Genomic DNA, 21,337 nt, shown 5'->3' on the forward strand with positions numbered 1-21,337 from the left:
CTGTGCCCAACCACAGGGGAGGAGGGAGACAAAACTCCAGATTCCACATGAATAGTCTAATTCCCCAAAAACTTTTTTAAACACAAAGCTAAAACAGAAGAGAATCAGGGAGCGGAACATTGCCCATTGATTTGTTGTCTGTGTGTGGAAGGACAGATGCTGTTCTTTAGTGTTTCAGTGAGTTCGGTCCACTGTGCAGCTGGCCTCCTCTCTCTGAGTGGAGATGTGGAGGATGGAGGGAGTGTAGGGGTTGGAGAACAAACCTCTGCATAGAGGGGAACAACTCCTACACCTACTGGGTTCTGGGCCTCTGTTCCTTGGTAACATTTAGATTGATAAAGCCTGTCCAAAGTACTTATAGCAGATCAGGTCAAATGTTAATGACTTTTGTGTTTATAGTTTGATGCAACTCCTTATTTTCCTAAGAGATAAGTTGTAGTTAGTCCAGCAGTCCAGCATACCTTTTAAACATTCCTGTATTGTACAGTAGTTCCCTAAAACCCTTTCCATTGGATTTGCCCCACTTAAAATGTCTAAAGTTGATCTATTGTGAATAAATTAATGAATAAATTATAGCCCAATAATTAGGGAGAGGACATTTAGCAGCTCTGCAGTGACATGGAGTAATATCCTCTATCCTCTATTTGCCTCCACCGTTGATGTATTCCTTAAATCTAATAATAACACACATCATTTTTATTTGCCTGGGCTATTTACGAGCAGTTTAATCTTTATTAGCCGAGCGAGCGTCTTGTTGTCCAGATTGGGTGTCTGTACAGGGGCTGTAAATAATGCTTAGGTCATTACAGCCACACACCTTCCCATTTCTAATCTCACACACAAGCGGAAGCACGAGCACACACGCATATGGACGAACATGTACACACGTGAGCGCAAGCGCACACACACACATGAGCATGCACACACACACACACACATGAGCACACACACACACACACACATGAGCATGCACACACACACACACACACACATGAGCACACACACACACATGAGCATGCACACATACACACAATTTCAGCCCTCAATATTCCTACAGGTAATTGCGTTGGATGCCTTGTGGTTTGACAAATTTTGGTGTCAATTCATGAAATATTTTTTAAACAGACAGTACAAAAACTATAGGGGAATAGGGAGATGAATTCCTTTGAGTCTAAAACATTGGGGGAGGGGGGTGGGCGTGGGCGGGGGGGAGCTATGCTGACATGTGGAATTGTTTTAAAATGGTCATGCTTCTTGATTTGAATTTTGAATTTTAGGATCCATTTAGGTATGGTCTGACAAACACGCTCTAACTCTGCCACCTTTCACCACAGATGAGGAAGTGCAACACTGGGGGAAGTGGTGGATTGAGAAGCATCCAATGCAACAAAACAGATATCTCTAGTTTCAACTGACTGATGTTGATGGGGAGTTTTTTGCTATGTAATTTAGATTTACACAGCGGTCTCTAGGCGTTTAAATAGGCTATATATTACGAATATTGTCAGTATAACGCACCAGGACAACTGATACTTTATTATATAGATATACTTTTATTAGAAATGTGACACATTCATTTTGTGCTCTGAAAACTGTACATTAACAAAGAGTCAACCTCTGTGAACTAAAAAGGTGGCGGGGCGGTGGAGGTTAAAGGTCAGGGGACAGAGGCCAGGGTTCATGTCAGACACGTACAGATCTGAGGAGGGAGTGACAGTCAGTGATACCAAAACACACACTGTTACATGGAGTTACAGAACACTCATATTCCAGTACCCTGAAAAGGATGGGAGGGGAATCATAATATGTGTCCGAAATGGCACCCTATTCCCTATATAGTGCACTACTTTTAACCTGGTGTTAATTCCTGTCATTTGACCTGGTCAAAAGCAGTGCACTACATAGGGAATAGGGTGCCATTTCGGAGGCAGATGTAATGTGAATAATCATGGTCATAATTATAATAATGACAACAATAATCCCCAAGCACAGTAAGAAAGATATTTATAGGCTAAAATTCATTCTGTAGAACTCTGTTGAAGTAATTACATTGCTGTACAACAGGACTCCAAAAGAGCCTTGTGCTTTCTCTGTGTGCAACTAATCCTAACCCCATACTGCAGTCACAACCTCTGTCATGTCCTATACAGTATTTATCATATATATTTTTATATTTATTCATTTCCATTGTCATTATTAAGCATAATTCTTTATATACTTTGTGACATGAGTGTCCTTCATTTTTTACCACCTGCATTTACCGAACAAGCAGAATTATATTTGCCACAAATGTACCAAGCCTGCTTGTACACCAAGCAACCAATCAACCAATCAAAACACTGTCTCCTTGGCTTCTGCTGAGGTCATAGAAGCTTCCACCAACGAGATATGGCCATCTCGGCTTTCTGTGATGTCATTAAGGGCATCCGCAAATGAGATATCTCATCCTTGTTGGTCTATGCTGATGTCACTATGGCCCCCACCAATGGGAGGGTTTTCCACCCTTTGACTGACTGTGATGTCATCGGTCTGCTCCCTTCCTGTCAAGGGGGTGGGGACACTGTCTGACAGTGCAGTGGAGGGTGGGGGGGGGGGCTCTTAGTTGGCATGGAGAGGCACATGGTTATGGTCCAGCAGTCTGCCTCCTCCACTGCCTAGGCGTGTTTGGGACATGTACTGGACATGTAGTTTGGTTGGAACATGAACTGTATGGCTGGTCCAGGTGATCTGTTAGCAGGCTGGTGAAGTGAGTCCATAGGCAGTCTGTCCTTTTAATCTACACTACCTACACCACCCAAATACCAAACATGGCTAACCATCCACAGAGATCTACCAGGAGGAGAGAGGGACTCAAGTATGTGTCCAGTGAAGTAATAATGTGGATAATAACAGACCAGATATATGACTTTCTGACATAGTAAACAAAAAACTGATTCCAGCAGCAATAAGAAAATATAACAAAATGCACCGCAAACCTGTTCTCATTCCCCCCATTTATCAGGCCATTGTCCCTTCTCTCTCTCTTAGTTGGGTCCTAACATAAAGGAGCCTCTCTCTCTCTCTCTCTCTCTCTCTCTCTCTCTCTCTCTCTCTCTCTCTCTCTCTCTCTCTCACCACTGCCCATTTCGTTGGTCATTGATCGTTGGTCGTTGGTTCCCAGATTGAGATGTGGAGCTGCGAGAAGGGACGAAGTCTGTCTGTCTGAGAGCTGGGCTGGGGGACGGGGTTGGCTGCTCTCTGTCTCTCTCTCCGTCTGTCTCTCTGTCTCAGTCTCACACCTCTGTCTGCAGGTCCATGAGCTCCTGTCCCACCAGAGGGATGGTGGCGCTGGCCTTCTCCCACTCCACGTTCTGCAGCTCCAGGGGAGAGGCCGCCAAGGGCTCCAGGTCCTTCCTCATCCACGACGGGGGAGATTGGGTCTTCCTGATGCCCTCCCAGGCTCTCTTACTGGGTGTCTGCTGCTTGTCCTGTTGGATAGAGGGATGGACAGGAGAGGAGAACAGGTGAACCAGAGAACAAACTAAATCATCAACAGATGACAGAGAGAAAGAGAGACAGAGATAGAGATACAGAGACAGAGAGATAGAGAAGAGAGATAGAGAGGACAGAGACACAGAGAGTCAGAGAGACACAGAGACACAGAGAGAAGAGAGCTAGAGAGAGGACATAGACCCAGAGACACAGAGAGACACAGAGTCAGAGAGACACATAGAGAGAGAGAGAGAGAGAGAGAGAGAGAGAGAGAGAGAGAGAGAGAGAGAGAGAGAGAGAGAGAGAGAGAAAGAGAGAGAGAGAGAGAGAAAGAGAAAGAGAGAAAGAGAGAGAGAGAGGAGAGAGAGAGAGAGAGAAAGAGGGAGAGAGAGAGAAAGAGAAAGAGAGAAAGAGAGAGAGAGAGGAGAGAGAGAGAGAGAGAAAGAGGGAGAGAGAGAGAGAGGAGAGAGCGAGAGAGAGAGAGAAAGAGGGAGAGCGAGAGAGAGGAGAGAGAGAGAGAGAGAGAGAGAGAGAGAGAGAGAGAGAGAGGTGCTAGTCATGGAGATAGAATGGTAAAAAGAGAGAGTGGGAGAGGGAGACATGAAAAGAGAAAGGTAAAAAAAAAAGTGGAGAAGGGGAAGAAAGAGAGAGTGAGTCAGACAGAAGGAGAGAAAGAGATAATGGGAGAGACAGTGTGTCGTACGCTCATGATGGTCTTGTCGCTGCCTGCTGAGGACACACTCCACCTCTTCCCTGCCTTCCCATCGCCAGGCGGAGACGCCCTGTCCTGGTCTGCACTGTGGATCTTCCTGTTCAGGTCCTGGAACATGTCCTGGTGACGCTTCCGTGTGTGCATGATCTTCTAAATGAGACAATCACATAGGAAAATCCACCATCAGCATCAATCCTCCTTAAACTACAACATAGCTTGTGCAAGATCTTCTACATGGACCAAACAAATAAAAAACACCCATCATAGAAAAATCATTCATCCACCACAGATGTCTACAAAGCTTAGATAGACTACTGTATATGATCTGCTATGCAGTCTCATGCACCATCGTTATAAAGAAAAGGGGATTATGTCAATTCTAGTGGATTTTTAGAAGCAGAATTGAGACATTAGAGACAGTTTGTCAAACCAGCAAGACATTATGTCAGAAGAAATGCAGTCAAGAAGTCTGAAATTACCTCAAAATCCAGCTCCGCGTAGCGGGATTTTCGTCTCTGGAGAAAGTCATGAGGAACAGATTAAAAGATACATTCTGCTGTCATCTATATGCTGTGTGAATTTGACGAGACAAAATGGTGATGTCTTCCTCACTGTTATTTTCAAATCAGTTAAAACGACTGAGAAAGTTTCTCAGTCATAACAGTGACTCATGAAAAAACTGAGCGTCCATGTTGGTTCATACTGACACCCTTGGCGTGAATCCTTGCAGTAAACAGCTTGTGATCGCGTGACCTTTGTCAGCAAGCAGAGAAAGAAAGGCCTGACCTTCAGGCTGGTTGGTTGTTGGTTGCCCTGGCAGCCGCGACCTTGCATGAACAGCATTTTGGGAGGGGAGCGAGTTTGGCCCTGAGGTGAAAAGACACCAGCAGGCTGAGAGTTCTGACTGTCTGCCTATCTGACTGGCTGGCTTGGCACGACTAGCTGTGTGTGGGTATGTGCTGGTCAGTGTAGCAGTCTGAGTTTGAGCTCCCCCACTGGACTGGCACAGTCAAGGAGAGAATACTAAAACCTGACCTTTTTAAAGATCTAGGCGTTCTGTCGAGCCAGGAAAGATAGGGATATTTCAGTACATGTTGCCACTACAGTGCTGTTACTACACAGAAAAGGATATCGACTATAAATATATCGCAACAGAAACTCTATGCCATGAATACAGAGCCACCACATACTGACAGGAAACGGCACTGGCTGATTTCAGGAACACCTGTCCCATCATTTGGTGAGAACATGGGGTTGTGTGTGTTTGTATGTGTGTCTATGTGTGTGTCTATGTGTGTGTGTGTGTGTGTGTGTGTGTGTGTGTGTGTGTGTGTGTGTGTGTGTGTGTGTGTGTGTGTGTGTGTGTGTGTATGTGTCTTACCTCCAGGGAGCTCATGGAGAGCGTGGACACGGTCTCGCTCTTGGACATCATTCCAGAGTTCCCAGAATCACCCTGTTCACACATGCTGTTGGTCATGTGGGATTCTCCGGAGACGTTCTGCATGTTGTGGACGGGCGACTCCCTCTCCGAGCAGGAGACACTGACCAGGTCTGCAGGCAGGCTCTTCAGCGCGAAACCCGGGACGCCCTCCACCCCCGCCGAGTTGGCCAGGTGGATGAGCCTGGTCTGGGGCATCTGCTGCTCGATGCTGATGTTGTACTTGGCCGTCGTGTCCTCCTTGCTGCCCTTTCCGGGCCGCCCCAGGGTGCCAGTGTTGTTGTTGTTAGGCAGGATGATGTACCCTGTGCCCTCAGGCCCCCCGGCCTCCCCTGTCCCCCGTGGAGACAGCTCCCCGTCCAGCTGTTTAAAGAGCTCCCCGTCACAGATGTAGATGGACTTGGCTCCCGGCAGCTCGGTGCTGATGCCCTTGGTGGCGCCACCCTTCTCCCTGCGCAGGGTGAGAGTATGACTGGGGTAGTCTGCCACATTCTGGAGGTGGACCTTGGCCATGCTGGCAGGCATGGTGTTGAAGTTAGAGCCCTTCTGAAGGGTCAGGGGTTGGGAAGATGGCTTCTCATCACCCTGGAGAGAGGAACGCTTCAGAGTACCTGGGGAGGGAGGGAGGAAGGAGAGGGAGTGACAGAGAGAGAGAGAGATTTGAGAGGACGCAAAACTCAGAGATAAAGAGAGGGTGACTCTCAAGATGCCCAGACTTGGACATGCTATAGAATGAGTGCAAACCTTCCCACTGTTGATTGAACTAGTGACTACTGCCTTCCGTGAACTTCTGATCATTAGCTTGAAGATTACGCCGTGACCCTGTTTCATTGAAACTGCTGGCTTGCTGTGGTGTGCATCTCACTATTGAGCACAGGGCTAGACAACAGCATCAGACAACGTCCTGTCAGCATGACAAAATATCTTACAATCACTCCCCAGTCCCCACCGCTCCACACACACTCACACAAAGAAAAAGTCATTTCACTCCTTAGTGGGCTTGTCTGCTGTGTCTCGCGTCTCAATGGCGTTTCTGCTCCAGATGCTTTTCCTGATATCCTGTCTCGGGAGATAATCAGATTCCCTTCGTCTCCTAACGGATATCAGAGGAGAGCCTCTATCTGTTGGTCGGTACATAATTATAGCACGGCCGGCCCGCCTGCCGGTGGATGTGGGGGAAGATGTGGGAGACTCAGACAACACTATTTATCTATTACTGCTCAGCACTGATTCGCACACCACCGCCCTATTGCCAAATGGCTGGGCTAAATTGCGTTATGCTGCAGTAATGTGGTGCATCTCATGTCAAAACAATGTTTTGTGCTTCATAAGGGGCGGCTGCTGTGGCGGCCGTGGTCTGACAACGGGCGGAGAGGAGTGGAATGGGAGGGTGCTGCTAACACACAATACGCGTGCAGCAGAGAGGGAAAAGCAAGTGTAACTTTTGAATGACAGAACGCAAAGAAAAATCCACATGGATAGACAGAGTTGAATAGGGTCTGACAGACAGACAGACATACAGACGGACAGACGGACAGACGGACAAACGAACAGACGGACAGACGAACAGACTGCATAAACTCACTCTTTTTTTTGCCGGTACTCTTACCTCCTCTGCAAGCCATGTCGACGTCTTTCTCGAAATCAGTCTAACGAAGAAAAGAAATGTACAGAAAACCTGTTAACAAAGAGCATGTAATACATATCAAGTATATTAGACATTGTTTAAGATGAAGAATAACGTTCCATTGGTACTACCATAAGCTGAGCGTGTCCGTTCTGGAAAGATCCCCCTGAGTCTCCATTCCCGTCCTCCTGGCGGTCCACTACCCGACACTTCACTGCCTCTTGAACCTACAGTACACCATCATAAACACAGAGGTCATGACCTTTCAATGTCACGGTCAGGTTTTTGTCTGCTCAACCTCCTCCCCTCCACATCACCCTCAAAACAACCAATGACTTAGTTTACTTAATCAACTTTTCCCTTTTAGCTCCTAGTGGAGCACAGGGCCTCAACAACCATCCAATAAAAATAACAAATAAAATAATAATAATACAAATAATAAATAAAAAAAGAGTTTGTGACAGAGTATCATCAAGGTGAAATGTGTCAGAGTGACAACCGGGTGAAGAATGATTTACCTCTCGGCGCAGGATGCAATGCACCATGACGATGACGAAGCCTTCCAGCGAATCAAACACAGCGAACAAGATCTGGAAGAGGGAGGAGCGTCGGTCGGTGATGGCCAGGACAGCAGACATCCAGGTGAGGGCCAGGAGAGGCAGAACCACACAGGAGCTCCACAGCGACGCCCTGAAGGATGGGAAGGGAACAGCAGGCCAGGGTAAGCACTACAGTCATGGGATTCAATGATACTAAAAACTACATGCAACTTTGTAATTACAATAGAAGCGTGCCAAATTTAATACATACAATATCTACTCCTAAAAAAGGCATCTGTGTACTGCATGTTGCCCTCGTTGTTGAAATGATTATGTACAGTATAATAAACCTATAACAAGGTATAGGTATATAGCCTGATGTTTTACATATACTTACAGTAGCTACCGTAAATATGCTAATATCACACACAAAAACATACATCCATAATCAATTGAAATATATGTTCCATAACTGACATATACAATATGCATGTACGTTTAGGATGTGTCAATAAAACATATGAGACCAAGAGCAACAGGAAAAGGAGGAGCTGAGGTGAGTAAAGGAGGAACAAAAGTGAAATGAAGCAAAGAAACGTAACATAAAGACAAACGCAAGAGGCAGAGGGCAGAGGTGTGATTAAGTGGACAGGGACTTGTCTTCTGGTCCACATGTTCCTACAGGACAATGTCTCTCTCTCTCTCCTTTATCAACATGTGTATTTCTTTCCCTAACTCCTCAACTCTTCAGAGTCTTTGTTTCACATGTCCACTTGTTAACTCTGTCCTGAGTTGATGGAATGAAAGGTTTCTAGGTGTTGTTTAAAACAGATCCAAGCATTCAGACATACTCCCACTGAAGAACACATTACATAAAATATAGCTACACAGGCCTGCACTGCCCATGAAAACCTCCTCCATGCGGATACAGATGTAGAGTCACTGTATCCATCCCATAGCCTGGGGGCATTACATAGCTGAAAGCCACTGAGCCTTGCACTTTTACTCTGGCCTATATTAAAGCTGCTTTTCTGCTGTCTGTGCTTCACACAGACACACACACACAGACACACCATATCTTACAAGAACAGCACTGTAGAACTAATTCCCAATGATTCTCACGAGGGTACAGGGGAAGAGAGGAAACGAAAAGGAGGGAAACAAAAATATATAAACAAGAGGAGGAGGAAGTAGAGGAGGCATATCAAGATAAAGGAAACAGAGGTAAAGAAAGCAGTATAGAATATGTGGGTAAATAATTAGCAGGACTAACATGGCGTTACTGGTAGCTGTGGTAGAAACGTCAGCCGACGAGATAACTCCGCACTTGGCACATTTGAGCGTCATATTGTACAGTGGTACTGTCATCTGACTGCAAAGTAGTCAAATTAAGACACGCTGTAACATAATACACACAGATACAAATACACACACACACACACACACAAACTTACACTCAGTGAGTCACAGTTCCCTCTCTCTCTCTCTCTCTAGCTCTCTCTCTCTCTCTCTCTCTCAGGGCTAAGGGGTATGTGTGGGGGCTGGGCCGGACAAGATACACAACCACATGGGTGGATATGTCACTAAGGGTTAATTTATTCCTCAATGATTGATCACTGCTCCTACTATATGTGAACACAACAAACGTATAGGGGATCCTAACCAACACCGAGTGAGTGGGATAATCAAGTCAACAAAGACACTACTGCATTATTCGAATCATCTTGAGTCTGTGCAGAAAAGTGCAGTGACACTGTTGCACATGATGTAGCTCAAACTAGTGATTCAAAATATGATTCATAAGTGGTTAAGGTAGCCGAGCTGTTCAGAGGTTAGGCCAGTAACCGAAAGGTTGCTGGTTCGAATCCCTGAGCTGACTAGGTGAAATCTGCCAATGTGCCCTTGGGCAAGGCACTTAACCCTAATTGCTCCAGTCAGTCACTCTGGATAAGTGTCTGCTAAATGACCAACATGTAAGAAGAGAGATACATGTGTAACTTGTGCAGGTCCGATTCTTATTGGCCAGGCACCTGTATGTGCACTGGCATGAATACACATTATATTTCCCTTCTTCATCTTATTATTCACATTGTTGAATCCTTCATTTACGTGCATTCAGCTAAATAATGATGGTATTCTTATAAATGAATAAAGCAAATGTCTAATTAGAGACACTTCATGTGCCAATTCATGCTTTGCGTCTCAGTTGCGTTGTTTATTTAGCTTCCTAAATGTAATTGCTGTGAATATTTTCACCCCTGGTTATTTCTCCCTACGCCTCACTGGTCAGACTGATTACTTCATACAGGCATTGCTGAACACCCTGCTAAGGCTCTCACGCACACACACGCACACACACATGCACACACACACACTCATGTAGGCATGTACATACATGCAAGCACCCACATACACACACAAACACTCAAACACACGCACGCACAAACAATGAACTCAAAGTAGTGAGTCGTGACAGGCCTCCAATTAACCAATTAACAGTGTGTTTATGTGTGTTCATTACCAGGTGTATATCTTTGAATGTGTGTACGTTGAGTGTGTGTTTCTGCATGGCTGCATTTGAACAACACAAAGGATAGACAATGAATTCTAAAGATTTCCTGAGAAGCTGTTTCTCCACTGGTACTGTAATCCACGAATACTGTAGAGAATCATCCCAGTTCCCATCTAGCAGTCTATTTCTGTGTCACCCCACTTCTCCAGTGACTGTGCTGTCATCTAATCTCCTCTCATCACATCACAAAGCCCAGTGTGGCTGTGGCCTGCCTCTCTCTGCCTGGATGCCTGGCTGGAAGTAAGAGACACAGTACAATCTCTACAATGCCTCTTCATCATGGATGACATACTGTCTGAGAAATAATACAGCAATAATACACGAGAGGGTATGTGATTACTGAGATTATTATCAGGACGTGATGCAACAATAAACTGTCCATCCATACTTCAACACAATGGCTTGAAAGCTGCTTAATTATATTAAAATACTCCCACAAGAAACACACATCTAGAAGAAACAGAGTTCGAGAAGAACAGTGTCACAAAATGGCCGCTCGTAAAACAACAATTAAACCTTCGATTCCATATAGCCGCTGGACAGACGGATTAAAAATCACATTATAACAAATTCCATTTCAAGTAAAAAGGCAATACAACCAACACCCCCCCCCCCTTTCTGCCATAGGCTGTGATATTAAAAAGCAATCAGTAGCTTTTGAAATACAACACCATTTCCCTTGTCTTTATGATGTGTAGACGACAGAGAGAGTTCAGTGAGAGAGAATGAAGCTGAGTAGGAAACACCCATATCCACAGGGACACATAGACCTGCTCAAATCAAATCCAAGTCTTCAATCAAACAAGCAATACTCTTCAGCTAAATGCTCACTTCGTTGTTCTGTCTCAACAATGTGGGTAGAAGAGATTAGATAGGTGATATCCTGTGGTTCCCAGTCGACAAACAAGGGTACAAAGCTTACCCAGTTTACTGGTATTTCTTTCACTTGGATCGTCCACTCTGTAACAATTGCCACTTTTTTCCAGTGAGTCTGGAAGGACCCAGTCTGTATAGTGACAACTAGGGTTAAAGTAACTGAACAGCAACCTCCTAACACAGTGCTAACACTTCCTGGAATGAAGAACAAGAAAACAGTACACCCCGCCAGCTCTGCCTGGATGGCTTTACAGTTGGCCTTTCCTCTTCTCTCCTGTCTTGTCCTCTACTCTCGTGTCTTTCCATTTTCCCATCCAATTAGCCTCTAATTTTAGGGGTGGAGGAAAGAGAGAGAGCCTCGCCAGGCAGCGAGGGTACATTTAAATCTCAGAGATATGAGAGAGCGGAGCCACGGTACGCCGTGCCTCATTAGGCGCATCATCTAGCGATCATTAATTATCTTGATTAAACATGTTAGGTATTGAAAGGCGAGGGGGCAAAGAGGCTAACACCCTTCGGTTTTCCACGTATCCACTCTGCAGTGCCACCCTGCCCCCTTCCTACAGTCCCTCCACCCCTCAGTCCACGTATGCTTAACTTGATCCTTGCGAAAGTTGTGAGGGAGCAGAGGGGGCCCAAACAGTGAGTATAATATCAGAGAATACCATGTTATCCTACTGTGTTGTGTATGTATCCATCTTCTTGTGCCACCTCTGCCCCCTCTCCCCTCGGTCCAGGCCTCACTGATAGCCCAGTGGTCTGCTGCGTAACATCGGTGTAAAACAATCCTTAAACAACCCCCCAGTACCCACTGTGTAATCAAATGCACACAAACACACAGGCCAAAGCACAGACTCACTCATCTAAACACACACGAACATACACACACCCTGTCATATACTACTCTGTGCCATGTCCTATACTTCTGTCACTATTCATTCTGTATCTTAGTAATGTGACTACTTTGAACAGATCTATGGATCACAACCATGTTCTAGATTTTGCACTGCAGTTTATGTTTATAGTTATTCTATACATCTAGCTCTTGTCTAGCTGGTTTTAGATGGGAGCTGGGATATTGATAGCAGGGAAAGACAATCTACAATTCTACTAGTTGGAGAGTGTGAGGAGGGGGTATTAAGCCAATCAGAGTGTAAGGAGGGGATATTAAGCCAATCAGAGAGCACTACTGCCAGGGGAGGAGATTTAGTGGGTGGTCCATGAGCAGGGCTGATAGCCAATACAGTCAACAACAGTGGGCGAGGCAGATTTTTTACCGAATCAGTGACGAGGTGGAAAGGGGGAGCTGAGATTGAGGTGTTCCTGATTGGAGAGGAGAAGCCCTGAGTGAGAGAGGGGGGGATTCTGTGCAAACTCAAAGAGAACGTTTCAGACAGCAAGAAACAAACTTGTACAGTTCAAGAATAGATCATTGCAGAGAGGCAAACATGTTGTTCAGAGAAAATAAATACAAAAATAAACAACAACACAGTTGGATGTACTAACGATCGCCAATGAGGGCACAGAACAGCAGCCTGCGAAAAGGGGGGAGCAGGGTACACCGAGAGGTCAAAGGTCAACCCTGGGGTTATATAGGGACTAAAGGTCATGACCTCTCACAACGTTGGCGTGTATCGAACTGCACATGTATTAAGTAGCAGTAGTAAGTATAAACAAGGCAGCCTTTAAAGCAAGTACACATGGTTGAAGTAGGTTGAAAACCTTCCATCCTGTCTCAGCAGGAGCTTGGAAATGCCCAAATGGCTGTAGTAAAATCTCCAACACAACAGATGTATCAGACAGAGTATGTTTCATACTATAGTGAGTAGCCTTTTTAACAAAGCAACGGAAAATAAACACATTTCTATGGACATAGAGAGCATTAGCGGCGTACAATAAATCAAACACATGACATTATCGTGTGCTTTGAGTGATCTCTGAGGTCTCTACTCTATACCCATAGGGCCCCTGCTCCCCTTCCCTATAAAACAATCAACGAAACAAAATCAATGTGAAAGATGGATATACAGAAATGTGCATTATATAGCAACACCTGCAAATGAAGAGAAGCTGAGTGAATGTGTAAAAGCAACATATGGCAGACTATAATGAAACCAATATGATAGCCATGAGATGAGCACTGATGCGCCATCTTGTTTCTTAATGAGAGGGTCCGATAACCACTGCATTCTTTCTCATCTTCCCTTTTCTTATATCTCCGTCCCCACCCTCCCTCCCTCGCTGCTCTCTTCTTCGATCCCTCTCTGTCAGACCTCATCCTCTACAAATCTTCCAATCATTGATCACTGTGTCTTATGAAAACATTCACATAATCCTTTCAATATCTGCTCCTTTTCATTTCCCCCACTCTCCCCTCCCCCTCTCTCTCTCTGCTCTCACTATATCTCTCATCATTCCCTCTCTCTGCACTCACTATATTTCTCCTCTCGCTCTCTCTTACTCTCTCTCCCTCTCTCATTTTGTCTGTGCTCCTATTCTGTTATCTCCCCTGTTTCTAAATTCTGCCCCCCCCCCCAAAAAAAAAATGTTTTGCTCTTATCAATTTCCTCATCGGACTCTTTCTTAGATCCCTGCGTTCTAAACGCGAGAGCCAATGGCATCGCTAGCCCCACCCCCAAGCGTATGCCCCCAGGCTGGTGATTGGTGGACCAGTGAGATGGATGTGTGGTAGGATAAGGCATACCCTGCCCTCTCCTTCAGTTTCATATCAGTAATGCCGTCTTTGGACACCAGTTTGTTAAATACGAGAATCCCGATAACCATGTTAACCTGTCAGAGAGAAAAGAGAGATGTGAACGAAGCAGCCAGATACAGAGAACAACTCTACAACCACTCTGTCAGTCTGACATGGGACTACAGAAATGATAGAGTATGATACATGCATGTGAATGATGTCAGTCCCACACGTAAACACAATAGCTTTACATATCAAACCTTCAGTGTATATAAATATATATATATAAAGTTGTAACTGCTAAGTCAAGGTAATAACATGTAGTTAGACAAGTGGTAGCAACCTTGCACATAGGGTCCATTGATGACTATACATGGTTGATGACGATGTTAGTTAAGATAATGTACAATCTATTGACTGGCTAAAACCAATAGTAGTACAGTATGTTGACTGCATTAAGCCAAAATGGTAAGTTTATGGTTAGGGCAAGATAAGCATTACAGTATCTGACATATTTCTGTGGCTAAATGTTCATCTCAGATCAGTAAAGCAACAACGTTTTCTCAGACAAATAGAGGAAGTACCAAGACTACTGCGGCAGCCGGTCCCACAAACGCATAAAGCAGACCACCTTCCAGAGACAGCCAGCAGCTGAGAGAGAAAGAGGAAGAGAGGGAGGAGGAGGAAAGGAAAAAGGCAGGACGAGAGAGTGACACCAGGAGCAGGTGAGAAGGAAGGAGAAAGACAGATGAAAAGAAAGAAAGATGGCATGAGAAAAGGGGTAGAGCGAGGAGAGGAAGAGGTCAAGTCAGCTACCAGCAGTCAGGTCACACAAATACAACCCCCAAGTATAAGGATTCTGTATCACATGTCTTAAATGCACTTTAAACAGTTAGCTAATCCAATAAGGAAAGGTTTAGAAGAAGAAAGAGATATAGAGGTACACAGAAAGAACGATACAGAGAGAGAGAGAGAGAGAGAGAATTACACTTGTCTAGACAAAGGGAGACACAAGGCAACAATATCAGGGACAGCAGACTCACTAGTTGACGGTGCCATATCCCTTAGCTTTGGTGAAACCCACAGAGACTGCCACAACCAGAGCAGGTAGACCTAAGGAGGAGGAGGAGGAAGGGTCAGTACTGGGAAGGGATGGGACGGACACATAGATGGACAGACAGAGAAACAGATAAAACTGACCCCCCCCCCCCCCCCCCAGCATCCTCACCCCAGCCCAGACACAGGAATCGCTTGCGGATGATGCGGTTCCTCAGCCGGCCAGTCACGGCCATGTATGACTGCCACGCCTCTGTCAGAACCCAACAGAACGACGACAGGAAGAAGAAATGCAGGAAAGCAGCGACCAGCGTGCAGATCACCTGAGAGAGGGAGAGAACACAAGATAGGAAGAGAGGGACAGAGAGTGAGGGAGAAATAGAAGAAGAGGACGGAGAAAGAAGAGTGTGAGAGGGGTTGAAAGAGGGAATAGGGAAGAGAAGAAGAGATGGAGAGATGTGAGTAAAGCATCTTTACAAGACCTTGAGAGAGTACGTGGTGAGATACAGCTTGTTCATTGGCTCTTACCTTGTTCCGTGTCTGCGTCTGACCAATGAGGATGAGGGCGTTGGAGGAGATGATGGAGAGGCAGAAGTTGATGAGGATGACGGAGCGCTCGGAGCGAATGTACCTGAGGAGAGACAACATGTTGAGGGGTCCACACCTTTCCCAGTTGACCGTCAACCATCAACAACCACACCCATACTTCCTTCACTTAAACGGTTCAAAAGCTCTAGCCTTTTTACACTATCAAGCCAACCTGAACCGCAGTAGGCTGGCTCAGATTTAGTCCACTTTGTCCTTTCCAGCACGGTTCAAGCAACTATGGAGGATGTGTAACCAAACCAGCCTAATACAGGTCAGCTGGACATAGTAACTACTCAGATACCACTCGAAACAAAAGACAAGAGTCAGTGTGTTCTCACCTCCAGACCGACACATAGATGATGATGAGGAGCAGCAAGGTGAGAGAGGAGACTCCACAGCCCACCATCAGCGTCACAGAGGGAAGCTGCATTTTATCCATGTTCTGCAGGAGACACACATACAGTCAACAAACAGACTGTTAGGACTGTAAAAGAAACGTAAAGAAGCTGTCTTCTTCTCCTTATTTTGGAAAAGATTCTTTCTTCCACTCTCCTGGTTCAGGACTACACAGCTAAAACATCCCCCCCCTCCCAACACACACACACACACACAGATATGCGCAGTGCCGTGTACAGAGGTAGGTATATCTGGTATCTGATAAAGAGAGCAGGGAGCTGGAGAGAGGCTGGCAGGCAGGCTGCTGTTTGGGCCTTGGCTGGATATGGAGCAAGGTGACTCCAAGGTGAATCACTACACAGATTCTTAGCTGAAGGCCATGAAGCACATTTTGACAGATTATATTGTCAGACGTGTAGTCTGATTCAGCCAGAGTCAAACATTCTACTATGAAACACAGCAAGATAATCAAAACCTCCTGTAAAAGCATCGACAACAACAGGTCGCCGTCTCCATGTTTCCGCAGCAGCCATTATCTTAGTTGCCATGGTGATGCAGGATGTCGGAACGGTAGCGTGGCAGCAGCAGCAGTGAGGGAAGGAAGGCTCCAGCAACCCACTGACCCTGCATCTGCTTTATGCATCTCACTGGTGTGTGTGTGTATGTGTGTTTAAGAGACTGCGTGCGTGTGTGTGTGTGCATTTCCGACACAATTTCCAGACTTGACTCATACATGCTTAGCAGCACTGACTGACGAATGTTCCCTGCTTTGGCCTGAACAGAGTGAAAGCATCTAGCTGGCAGACAGTGTATCTATCTGAGGGAGCAGTGGAGCCTGCAGGCTCCCATGCATGTCATCCTGGGCATGCCACTCTCCCAATGCAGGCCAGGCGTGTGTGTTGACTGCGTTCCTCAATATACCATTATGTGCTCTACACAGCAGTGCTAACAGCGAGCCAAATCCAACATGTGGGTGTGACCTGTAGACTAGAGGATGTTCAAGAAGCCCATGTTCAGGAGTGTTGCTTAATGAAGTCTGCTTACTCTAGAAGACTAGCTTGATTAAACGTGTCATGTGTTCCAAAAGGAAACATGTTCTAAGGGCAGCTGTCTTTGCTAAGGTTTGTTAGACGTGGTGTTGGGGGGTGGATGTAGGTGAATGGGTCTGATGGAAAGGGATAGGGATGGAGGGTTGGGGTGCAGAGGGGGGTTGAGGTTGTGTTGGGGTAGCTAGAGGTGAGAAGCAGGTGGAAGGGAGAGCACCAGTCTTATAACAGGGATATGGGGGGGAGAAGAGGAGGGGCGTCTATTCTATGGTTGGGCATTCCACCCTCAAGCAGAAGATAATTGGAGTTTATAGTCTGTCTTGTTTCCAGGTTTGATGTGTGCTAGAGGGCCAAATTAATTAAATCCTTTGATTAATCTGCACTGCGGTGAGTTCCCCTCTCTCTCTCTGTCTGAAGGAAAAAGATTACGAGTGCAGCCAAATGGAACAATGTCCGCTGAGACCGAGTAACTCTTACAGCCTCTTATAGTGTAGCCTCTTCCGGATGGGAAGTCTCTGTCTCTCTCACTAGGTGATTGCACTGTACGCAATTCACATCCCACATCCCAGCTCTGCCATTAGTGGAGACAGAGAGTCTCCACTAATGGCAGAGCTGGGATGTGGGATGTGAATTGCGTACAGTGCAATCACCTAGTGAGAGAGACAGAGACTTCCCATCCGGAAGAGGCTACACTATCCCAGAGTTGACCTAAAACTGCTTTCAGATAGGGTGCATATACAGTTGAAGTCATTTTTCAACCACTCCACACATTTCTTGTTAACAAACGAAAGTTTTTGCAAATCGGTTAGGACATCTACTTCGTGCATGAGGCAAGTCATTTTTCCAACAATTGTTAACAGATGGATTATTTCACTTAGAATTCATTGTATCACAATTCCAGTGGGTCAGAAGTTTACATACACTAAGTTGACTGTGCCTTTAAACAGCTTGGAAAATTCCAGAAAATGATGTCATGGCTTTAGAAGCTTCTGATAGGCTAATTGACATCATTTGAGTCAATTGGAGGTGTACCTGTGGATGTATTTCAAGACCTACCTTCATACTCAGTGACATCATGGGAAAATCAAAAGAAATCAGCCAAGACCTCAGAATAGTTTTTTTTTTTTTACCTCCACAAGTCTGATTCATCCTTGGGAGCAATTTCCAAACTCCTGAAGGTACAACGTTCATCTGTACAAACAATAGTACGCTAGTATAAACACCATGGGACCATGCAGCTGTCATACTGCTCAGGAAGGAGACACGTTCTGTCTCCTAGAGATGAACGTACTTTTGTGTGAAAAGTGCAAATCAATCCCAGAACAACAAAAGTTGCTGGAGGAAACAGGTACAAAAGTATCTATATCCACAGTAAAACAAGTCCTATATCGACATAACCTGAAAGGCTGCTCAACAAGGAAGAAGCCATTGCTCCAAAACCACCATAAAAAAGCCAGACTACGGTTTGCAACTGCACTTGTGGACAAATATCATACTTTTTGGAGAAATGTCCTCTGGTCTGATGAAACAAAAATAGAACTGTTTGGCCATAATGACCATCGTTATCTTTGGAGAAAAAAGGGGAAAGCTTGCAAGCCAAAGAACAACGTCCCAACCATGAAGCACGTGGGTGGCAGCATCATGTTGTGGGGGTGCTTTGCTGCAGGAGGGACTAGTGCACTTCACAAAATAGATGGCATCATGAGGCAAGAAAATGATGTGGATATATTAAAGCAACATCTCAAGACATGAGTCAGAAAGGTAAAGCTTGGTCGCAAATGGATCTTCCAAATAGACAATGACCCCAAGCATACTTCCAAAGTTGTGGAAAAATGGCTTAAGGACAACAAAGTCAAGGTATTGGAATGGCCATCACAAAGCCCTGACCTCAATCCCATAGAACATTTGTGGGCAGAACTGAAAAAGCGTGTGCGAGCAAGGAGGCCTACAAACCTGACTCAGTTACACCAGCTCTGTCAGGAGGAATGGGCCAAAATTCACCCAACTTATTGTGGGAAGCTAGTGGAAGGCTACCCGAAACGTTCGACCCAAGTTAAACAATTTAAAGGTAATGCTACCAAATACTAATTGAGTGTATGTAAACTTCTGACCCACTGGAAATGTGATGAAATAAATAATAGCTGAAATAAATAATTATCTCTACTACTATTCTGACAAGTCACATTCTTAAAATAAAATGGTGATCCTAACTGACCTAAAACAGGGAATTTTTACTAGGATTAAATGTCAGGAATTGTGAAAGACTGAGTTTAAATGTATTTGGCTGAGGTGTATGTAAACTTCCGACTTCAACTGTACGTCTCTCAATGGCTAAATGGTGTTCTTGATTTGTTGGTTTCTGTCCTGTATCAATGCAGATATACAGGTATACATACAGTATCATCGTGTTAACAGCTGTCCAACACCATCAAGACTTTCTGGGAATCACCATGGAAACTAGTAGTTCAATGATACCTAGCCTGTGTGTGTCTAGTTTGTAGAGTCAGACTAACAGGCTTTGATTAAGACATTTCACTGAACTCTGTGTCTGACTGTATGTGACTCAAACCCAAGTAGGATAGCTTCTAAATGAACATGAATCAATGAATGAGTCGTGGTGTAGCTACAGCATGAGGAACAGTCTCTCTGATATAATGGGAAACACAAAGCTGTTCTGTGGTTCTGCTGAGTTAGTTGATCTATGTCTTACTATCTAGAGGTCTACTATGGATTGCATTTTCAAAGGCAGGTCTGTAGGTGTATGAACTGCGTACTCACAAACCCATGAGACATTCTAACAAAGAGTTGTCTGTCTCTCATACACACACACACACACACACATTCATTCATCCTATTCCCAAAAACACAAGCCTGCTGGGTTCAAGTTTGAGCCTTTTGATAAGACTGCAGTGAATTTCTCTCTCTCCTTCTACAGCCTGCAGCTGAGTAGGACTGACTGAACGTGGTAACATTACAGAAGACAGGAGAGGAGAGATGAAGAGAGTGAGTGATAAAGGGGCGGGACAGAGACCTACTATGTGGAGAGAAAGAGAGGAGAGAGAGAGAGAGAGAGAGAGAGAGAGAGAGAGAGAGAGAGAGAGAGAAAGGCAGAGAAAGCAGCAGAGGAAAAGGATGTGGGAAAATGACTAAGCAGGGGGGAGAGGAAGATGGGATAAAGGGGTAGAGGAGAGACAGTGAGAGACTGGGTGTTTGTCATTCTGGGGCTGTATGAGGCTAGCTGCAGACAGAGGAGAGGAGAGGGGATGCGCCATTCAGAATGTGGCAAGTGTTGTTGCAGGAATAATTAGCTAGTTCAATATCCATGGCTGTCTCACAACCCCACTAGCATGGTAGGAGGGAAGAAGGGAGGGAGAAGATGAAAGAGAGGGAGGGGGAGGAATGGGAGGAAGAGAGAGAGGGGGAGGAAAAGGAGTGCCCTTCTCTCCTGGCACAGTACCAGGTGAATATAATTGCGACAATATGCTTCCCTTAGGGCATCTAAAAGCCCCCAGACTGCGACACTGCTGTGAAACGGCCTGTTGAGTGCCCAGGTAGAGAGGGGGATAAATAGAGGTAGAGAGATGGAAGGAGGAATGAGGGGGAGGATAACACTGTGTCCTGCCAGGGAGAAGCAGCAATCACTTGCGGAGTGCTATTAACACATGATGCTACTACGACTGCTGCCCATCGCACAGGCACACGCCAAATAAACAGTGTGTGTGTGTGTGTGTGTGTGTGTGTGTGTGTGTGTGTGTGTGTGTGTGTGTGTGTCGTATGTGTAACCGTATGCATGTGTGCAGCTGTGTGTAATAAGGATAGCAACTGCTTCTGTGTGTGTATAGCAAGTGATGATCTGTAAACATCTTGCAGAGGTGCACAAACACACACACAAACACACATTTCCAAGATCATCCCCCCCTGGCTGAATAATCGTAGCTCTAGGATGGACGAGGGGAAGACGGAGGGAGTGTGAGAGAGGGAGAAGAGTGAGATACAGAACATCAAACACACAGCTGCAGATTCTCAGGACGAAAGACTGCCGTGTTTATTTGCTTTCCTAAGACCCATCAAATCAAGCCTGTCCATTGCTTGCAGGTGCACATTTTCTCATCCTTATCCCCTTCTTTTGATGTAGCATTTTGGAACCGCCATATAAAAACCACATGCATATCTGAAACAAGTAAATGTCGCATCTGTCTGAATATTTTGGCCCAGGAGGGGTAAATGAATGGTATTCCATCCCTCCCTTCATCCATCCATCCATCCGTTCTTCCCTTCCCTCTATCTAGGCGTTCTCCCCTTCCCTCTATCTAGGCGTTCT

The 21,337-nt window shown here is 45.4% G+C and overlaps 1 protein-coding gene across 1 annotated transcript in view; it reads right to left on the bottom strand.

Annotated features, from left to right (window-relative positions):
- Positions 1-1,571: 1,571 nt before the first annotated feature.
- LOC139423686 (adhesion G protein-coupled receptor B1-like) overlaps positions 1,572-21,337 on the bottom strand; it is a 99,828-nt gene continuing 80,062 nt past the window's right edge. Inside the window, exons 19-32 of the mRNA XM_071175298.1 lie at positions 15,913-16,016; positions 15,515-15,617; positions 15,159-15,309; positions 14,974-15,043; positions 14,515-14,581; positions 13,940-14,025; positions 9,061-9,159; positions 7,767-7,938; positions 7,380-7,475; positions 7,231-7,270; positions 5,565-6,232; positions 4,663-4,698; positions 4,175-4,333; positions 1,572-3,467 (exon numbers count right to left, since the gene is read on the bottom strand). Of these exons, the coding sequence (XP_071031399.1) occupies positions 3,273-3,467; positions 4,175-4,333; positions 4,663-4,698; positions 5,565-6,232; positions 7,231-7,270; positions 7,380-7,475; positions 7,767-7,938; positions 9,061-9,159; positions 13,940-14,025; positions 14,515-14,581; positions 14,974-15,043; positions 15,159-15,309; positions 15,515-15,617; positions 15,913-16,016 (2,046 nt within the window). The 3' untranslated portion in view covers positions 1,572-3,272. The remainder of the gene's footprint in view (positions 3,468-4,174; positions 4,334-4,662; positions 4,699-5,564; positions 6,233-7,230; positions 7,271-7,379; positions 7,476-7,766; positions 7,939-9,060; positions 9,160-13,939; positions 14,026-14,514; positions 14,582-14,973; positions 15,044-15,158; positions 15,310-15,514; positions 15,618-15,912; positions 16,017-21,337) is intronic.

Source organism: Oncorhynchus clarkii, chromosome 2 (assembly GCF_045791955.1).
Source record: "Oncorhynchus clarkii lewisi isolate Uvic-CL-2024 chromosome 2, UVic_Ocla_1.0, whole genome shotgun sequence".
Classification (NCBI taxonomy): domain Eukaryota; kingdom Metazoa; phylum Chordata; class Actinopteri; order Salmoniformes; family Salmonidae; genus Oncorhynchus; species Oncorhynchus clarkii.